Raw genomic sequence first — 8,104 nt, forward strand, 5'->3', positions numbered from 1 at the left:
TTAAACGAAAATTAAAAAGCTTGTTTTAATTGATGGCATCTGTTCTGGTCAGTGGTTTTATAGGACAGTTAGCTACAGAGCTAATCTCAGACGTGGGAAAGCAACATGGATGGCAATTGTCACAATCTACAGTGTCTGGCTGATGGCAAGTGCTCACCAAAGAAACAGATTCTAGTGGCATTTTAGGGTGTGATTGCATCACTCATTCTCATCTGGCTCACTTAGAAATGATGCTGCAGTGCATCATTTTTCCTAGAAATGTGTTCTTAGAAACAGGTTTCTGACTGTTCAGATGGACTGGCAGACCAGGAGAACAATCCCACCCTGTCCCTGACTGCTGCCCATTCACCACCAACCCACGCTGTCTGGGAGAACCCAAAAACCAGACCGACCCAGGGTTTACTTTTGAGTAAGGATTAAAGTGTTGCCATGCCAACATTATAGCTATCGTCCTGATAAGAAGTAGGACCAATGTGAAAAACATCATGCTGGCACATCAGCCGCTCGGCAAGGTGGCACCTTCATAGCAGCCTTCCACAAGACACACGCTTCCAACTTACTACATGCCTGCCGCCCACAATCCCTGCCTCCTTTCAGCTCTGTTTCACACGACCTTTCTTCATTCTTTATGAGTTTGAACTAAGATTGTATAACATTGGGCCAGCCTGGGGAACTTTGGAGTTTTAGACCTCTGTCAGTGATTGATAATCTGCAGGAAGAAAGGTGAGCTGATACTGCTCCTGGGTACAACTGTGTCCATGCAATTCAGTCCCTTGCCTGCTGCAACATTTTCTAGGCTATATGGAGTCCCCATCCCTCCCCTTTTCCTCAGAGCCAGTATGATTTCCCTCCCTCATGAACTCAGGGTTTTATCCTGCTCACAAGCACTGTGACACACCTGCAGAAGGCTGGGATTCACTGTTGTTCATCATCACTACTGCTGTCCTATAAATAGCTGTTGTGCCAGAGCTAAGATCACATTTTAGCCTTCAATGAATTGCCAGTTTTCCGCTGTAATTACCCAGGTTGGAAAAGAGATTGACGAACTTACTCTAAGTAAAACTCTACATGAGCACTTGGCAACCTCCAACCTGCTTATTTATGTGGATGACTCTTCTAGGCCAAATCCTTTCTGCAAGAGCAAGCCATGTTCTGTTTATAGCCATGACACAAGCTTATTTTGTCTCCCTTCTAAATGCTATCCTTATTAGTAGCATGACTACAGTGAACCAGACACTGGTTCTAGGGTGATCTTTTTTGCTTTATGTAGATCATCCAATGTTACTGACTTGATGACTATGACTTCAGCTTTGCAGGAGAGAAAAGCCAAGCCTGTTGTTGTTACTGTGGCAAAGCAAGCTCTCCAGAGTGTGGCCACAGGTCTCAGCTGACTTGGCTGGGATGTCTAGTGATGATGAGTGAGTTTGACTCTCCGTAAGCATGAGAGCAAAGGCAAGGAAGTAGATGGTTTCAGGCTCTTTTAGTTGGCACAAAGGGCTATCATAAACCATCTTCATGCTCTGCTGTTACTTTACTGCGATCATTTCTTGGAGAAAGATTTTGTATTTTCAGGGGCTCAAGGGATGTCTAAAGGAGGAAAATACGTTAGTGGGATGTGGAAGGCACAGCTTTTGGTTAGTGAGATCCCAGAACTGCCAAAGTGGGGCTCGCAGATCATGCACTATGACTGCAGGCACAGCTTACTCTAGGCTTTCCCTTGTTCTCTGCTGTCTCCATCTTTCTCCCGCACCCTCATTTTACAGCAATGATTCCCAATACATTGGCCATCTCAGGCAGCAACAACGAGCCTTTCTTGAATAAGCCAAGCATCTCCCCAGCAACAAGGCAGGCTGTGAAAACAACAAGTACTTTCCTTTCTGGTTTATGTTTCCCACCTCTCAAGAATGCCATGCCTTTTATCTGTCTCTATTGCTCAAAACTATGAATGATGGTAACTGGAATGCACCTCGTGGGGGGACAAAGAGAGAGGAGGGTATGTGAGAAAGGTGGCATTGGTTCTGAGGAAAGAGACTGAAAGAACTTCACACCTTAGTGAAAGGCAGGCTGAAATATTTGTCCAGTGCTGTTACAGTGATGAAGCCAGCAGACCCAGTACAGAACATGCAGGCTTCAGCTGCAGCTTCATTTCCCATTTCCTCTCACTCCACCCTGCTCCTCCACAAAGCAGCCCTAAGTTATGCTTCTCTATGGTCCCATCGCTTACCATAGCGGACAAGCCATATCCTCACTGCAGAAGCACAAACCCAAGAATCCCACAGCCACCCACCAGACCACCCCATCAGCTACCAGTCAGCAAGCTGGGACTTCCTACTAGCACAGTGGTGTCTGATTAACTTCGCCTGCCCTCCCCAGAGTTATACAGCTTTTGGCATTTCTCAGAGAGCTCAGGTTAGGGACATGCAGTAGGAGCCAGCAGGGCAAAACAGGAGAGAGAAGACTCTGGGGAGACCTTACTGCAGCCTTTCAGTACTTAAAAGGGGCCTATAAGAAAGAGGGAGAGAGACTTTTTAGCAGGGCCTGTTGTGACAGGATGAGGGGTGATGGTTTTAAACTAAAAGAGGGAGATTCAGGCTGGATGTGAGAAGGAAATTGTTTACAGCAAAGGTGGCAAGACACTGGCCCAGGCTGCCCAGAGAGGTGGCGGATGTGCCATCCCTGGAGACATTCAAGACCAGGCTGGATGTGGTTCTGGGCAACCTGATCTAGTTGAAGATGTCCATGCTTATTGCAGGGGATTGGACTAGATGAGCTTTGAAGGTCCCTTCCAACCCAGACAGTTCTATGATTCTGCCTGAAATGAAGTAAAATCCACAAATACCTTGATCTGACAAGCCGGGAAAGCCAGTCACAGAGGAGCAACTCTTACAAAAGAGAGCTTCTCCTACACTCTGGAGACTGGAAGTGACTGGAAGGCAGCAGGTGACAGTGCTGTGTCCCTGGTCCTGCCACCAGTGAGCAGGAGCGAGGAAGAGGGCAGCTCCTAAAATCACCTTCGGCATGTGCAGAGGGCATGGGCTGGAAGCTCTGGATTTCTGCACACATCCTCCTCTTCAGAAGCAGGTTAGATGCAGCTCCAGTGCACATGGCTCCTTTTGCCAGTTGCCTCAGGGGGTTGTTCAACTACACTAAACTGATTTATTTTTTAATATTACTAGCCAGTATTTAAAATGTCCCAGGTACATATTTGTTTAGCTCCCAGTTCTGGAGTTACACACCGTATACAGCATAAGGTCACCACAGACACATTTGGCTACAAAGCCTGAAAGAAAAAAATTCCCTACAAATTTTTTTTAACGCTTTAGCAGCTTTTTTGCTTTCCCTTTCATAGCTGAAGCAGAGACACCTCCAGACTCCTGCTGGGAAACAAGTTCAATGTGAAGGTCACTGCCTGCCACCTCCGGCCCCAGAGCACTGGACCTGTGACCCTGCCACCTCAGACACTTGTAACTGAGCCACACTACTGGTACTGGGATTCTCTGCTGAGTGATTTCTGAACAATTTCAGCCTGTTTCTGTCTGGTTTATGCTAACATGAACACGTTCTACAGCGGTTTCCATACCAGCCTGCAGTGGGATCATAGGTGCTGGATTTCCAAGCAGCTCCTGAGGTCAGCATTGACCCACCAAGGAAGACCCTTTATGCTTCTTCTGGCTGGGATTTCAAAAGCCAGACTATAGAACTGTCTCTTCAAATGGAAAGATGAAAATCCATCACTTCCCTGCCCTTCCTGCTTGATCAGATCCAAACACTTGTGCCAACTTCTGGATTCCTGGCTTTAAATCTCCATTTCCTATTTATTCCACCTTGGTGCAGTGAAAGGGAATCAGTGAGGAGCTTTCTTTATTAATATATTTGCACTTTAGAGAACTTTTTAATCCAGAGGCTATATGTTATGGCCTGACTCTCTCCTGTTGTTAATCTGATTATAAAGGTAAAGATTAAGCAGTGGCCTACAGGCCAGCCGGAGGGTCTTGTGTAGCCAGGCAAGATCAAGCCTCTGCCCCTTTTCCTCCATGTACCCTCTTGCTCTTGGGTAGTGAGTGATCCAGCCCTTGGGCAGCAATGGCCATGGAGATGAGGAATACACACAGATGCTGCTCCTCCTGTAGCCACCTCCTGTCTCCTCACTGACTGCTCCTTTTTTGCCTTCCCTCTTGCAACATGTAAAGGATTTGTGACTTAGCACTTTATGGCTTTTATGGAGCTCCAGACTGACCTTCTGGGTTGTGCACGGTGGTAACGTGCCATATGGTCCTGCCTCCCTGTGCTGAAGGATACAAAACAAGGACCTACGTGCTGCCCTCAGGCTATGAACCTTGAGCCAGGCACAACTGTAAGAAAACCTGTTCCCCTGCACCAAGAAAAACACATAAAAGTGAAAACCTACATGTAGACTGTTTTGTTCTTAACTTGGGGACAGGTTCTTATCAGCAAAGAGGTCAGCAAGACCTGGAACATATGCTTTTTGTGATTTATTTTGACGTATTAGCTCGTATTTCCTACACTGATCTCACTTCGACTGACAAAAGCCTAAGTGGGTTAATCTGGACTCTTCTGGTCATTTGCTTCTATTAGACTGGAGGTATAATTATGGGCAGGAATAAAACGAGAACAGTGAGATAGGATTTAGTTATTTTACCTCAATAACAAAAGCACAAATCATCTCATTCACATTTATTAAGTAGAGGAGGGTTGTTTTTTTTTCTCTGAATCATATCAGGGTGCCATTTGGAAGGGATACAGGGGTAGATGCATCTCCCATGAAGTTGGGATGGGGGATGCTGTAATAGCTGAGTGGTCCCTAAGGAAATCCTGAACCAGGCTGAGCAGCTGCAGGCCCGGCTCCCCTTCCCAAGCTCTCTTCTCTTGGGGGTTTAAGTGATGAGTAGGGGAAAATCCCCCGCTAAAAGATTTGCATTGGAAACCCATGGCTGAGGAATGACTTTTAAAATAGAAAAGCTTTGCTTGAAAAGGGATGAACCATGTAGTGTAATACTCAAATCGCCTGTGTAATGGTCTCTCTTTAAAGCAGCTGTGCATTAATAACAAAAATGGGGGAGTGGAAGCCATGTGCTTCTTCATAAGATTAAAATAAATACTGTTTCATACTAATACCAGCAACTTTCTGTGGAGGTTGACTAAAAGAAAGGAGCAAGTGGAAGACCACAGCCTGCAAGATTTGGTTTCTTTCCCCTTTATCTACTAAGCATCGATTGCTAGATGAAGGAATACTACTCCTGTCTATGAAGGGAGAAGACACTCTGAATTTGCCCTCCCAGACTGTTTGGTTTATAATGCTTTGTTCCAGGCTTGTCTGTACACAGTCAGCATGACACCATTGTAAGACAGGAATAATTCCTCTAGGACTTCATATCTTAGAGCAACTATGTTGGGGAGAACTTAATCTAATTTGCTTTATACTTTGCAAGGTGTAGTTCATGATCTCTACTGCCAAAAGCATAAACTGAAACAAGAATGTTTCACACTAGGCATAAGGAGAAACCTTTTCATCATGAAGACAGCAAAGCAGTGGACCAGGCTGCCCAAAGAGGCTGTGCAGTCCCCAAACTCAGAGGATTTCAAACCTGATGGGATAAAGCCCTGACCAACCTGGTCTGACCTCAGAGCTGACCTTGCGTGAGCAGGAGGATGGGTGAGACACCTCCCAAACTCCTTTCCAGCCTGAGTTATCATATGATCCTAGGAACACTCGGCACCTTGTCCATAGCAATAAGAACAGACACGATGTTTTGTGTAGCCCAGTGCTCCATCTCTCATTCCTGGCAGTCCTGATAACAGCTCTCCCCCTCCATACCCTATGCTTTTCCAGGCCTGGCACTAAAGCAGTGCTGAGCTTCTCTGCTCAAACTAGGACTTCAGCTATTGCAAAAAAAAAAGAAATTTTACATTTTAAAGCTGTCTGCCACAGACTGTTTATCAGACATGGAGAATGATTTGTTTCTGTTTTCCTGGGCATAGGTTTTTAGTTGAGACAAGGTACGTTGCCTTGCTGAGAGCTGAGTCACCGAGTAATCAACAGATTAATGTATTCCGTTTGAAAGCCATCACCATTAGTTCTCGGCAAGCTCACAAGAACTCCATTATGGTATCATCTGTATGTTTGAGATGGAAACGTCTCCAGGATTTAGGGTTCCTGTGGGAAAAATCCCTACATGCAAAGAAATCGAAATAACCCTTTGCGACAGGGTACCTCTTCATACAGTAACACCACAGCAGGATTTTGGCGTCCTTTCTAGTGAATGCTTTCATTATCAACCCTCAGATAAGGAGTTTGGGGTATGTCATACATTTGTCATTTGATAGCTACCTAAAAATAGTCCTGACTAACTCAGTGGCATATAGGACTTTGTCTTTACCAGGTCTTCAATCTGAAATTATTTTATTTCCAGTGAAACCAAGTAGTTTCACTTCCTCTGGGATGGCAGCATGCAAAAAGGGTCGTCTTGACTTCTCTAGAGCTCTGACTTTCTCTGTGTGGGCTTGGTCTGAGCCAGAAACATGAAAAGGAAAGGCAGCGGCTGGCAGGAGCACCTCACAGAGGAGCCACTGTTTAAAAATAGGATGCTGGTTAAAGTAACAACAGAGTGGCAACTGTAAAAGGACAGACTGGCCTAGGTGTGTGGCATGAGGAGGCTGCCAGACATCACAGTTATTCTGATAAGACACATGCTAATACTGCTGCCTGCTGTACATACATACCTCACTGAAGTAGTACATCCCCTTGTTTGCAAGTGAAATTGCTGTTTAGGGTACATAAGAGCCAGTCCAGTCCTCACTGAAGTCAATTCCAAAAGCTTTCCTGCCAGGGCAGGCTGGTGGAGGGAATTTGAACAGCAGCAAGATTTCTCCCCAAGATACCTCTCCTGGCAGCCTGTGGATCTAGCACGTTCTACCTGTTTCCCTGTATCTTCCCCAGTACCCCTCTCTAGGCTGTCCCTAGGCAACAAAATTGTTTTGTGCTGGCTTGGCTAGTGCCAGGGAATTAGAGATTGTGGCTGTTGTAACATACTGGTCTCTAGGGCTACACTTCCTAGGGTAGGTGTACAAATGGCATGTCATATGCAATTGTTTTTGTGCTTCGGTTGGTTGCACAACCTGCGTGTGCAATAAGCGTACAGCAGAGATGCAGATCTTCCCCCCACTCTCCTCTTCCCTCTAAGATACTCAGATTGTGCAAATGCCTCCTGTTTGTGCTCTGGAGTCTCCAGGTGCTCAGCTCTCTGTACCCAAGCAGTGGTGATTTTAACTTACCCGTCGCTCCTTATCACCATATTCGATGCCCAAGGTATCCATGGCACGTACAATCGCTGCCAGTGACTGTATAGTGTTGCTGTAGACCACTGGCTTGTACTGCTTCACATCTTCTCCAGAGAAGCCATCCTCATGGATGATCCTGAAGAAAATGCAAAGGACAAAAACCTCTTGAGAACGTCATTTCAATGGGGGAGGCATTTCAAAGAGAACTGTGCTCTTTTGAAGAGCACATCTGCCAGCTCGATTCACTTAATTCAGTCAGCATTTCTTTTTAAACCTTTCTGGTTGTTCGCCAGTCGTGTGTCTGAGCCCAGTGCCTGGAATTAGCATCCTTTTAGCTCTCTCTCAAGGAGGTTTTGTGCAGGGTCGGTACATATAGTACGTCCCTCCCAACCAAACTGCAAATGCCAGAGCCCAGAGAGCCTCATGTTCACATGGAATGGGGGTGCCAGGTCCCACATTACCTTCCCTGTCAAAATGCATGGAAATATTTTCAACGCTTACAATGACCATCAGATCTTAACCACAGAAACAAGTAATTGAAAGGCACCTGGGGTGCCTTACGAAAGGAACTAGAGTTGAAATACCCTTGAAAGCATGAGGGACAAAGGCATGGATATGAGAAGTTACTTAGCTGTGTAGCTCTTAAAAAATATTTACAACCCTCCACGCCTCCTCCCTCCTTCCCTCTCCTTTAAGAACTGTGCTGGGAGTTTTGCTGTCTCGAGGCATGTTATGTTATCCTTTCTTCAAGTGAGGTGGGAATGAGACCCACATCCTATCAGCTCCTCACACTGCAGTGATAGCT

General features: G+C 45.8%; 1 protein-coding gene across 1 annotated transcript in view; it reads right to left on the reverse strand.

The window, feature by feature from the left end:
- The window catches only part of LOC104410682 (guanine nucleotide-binding protein G(o) subunit alpha), a gene marked incomplete at both ends in the record, with an annotated part of 70,875 nt that extends 63,440 nt beyond the window's left edge, over positions 1-7,435 (reverse strand). Inside the window, one exon of the mRNA XM_010020927.1 lies at positions 7,294-7,435. Within this exon, the coding sequence (XP_010019229.1) occupies positions 7,294-7,435 (142 nt within the window). The remainder of the gene's footprint in view (positions 1-7,293) is intronic.
- Positions 7,436-8,104: the final 669 nt, after the last annotated feature.

Source organism: Nestor notabilis, unplaced genomic scaffold (assembly GCF_000696875.1).
Source record: "Nestor notabilis isolate BGI_N333 unplaced genomic scaffold, ASM69687v1 scaffold10198, whole genome shotgun sequence".
Taxonomy (NCBI): domain Eukaryota; kingdom Metazoa; phylum Chordata; class Aves; order Psittaciformes; family Psittacidae; genus Nestor; species Nestor notabilis.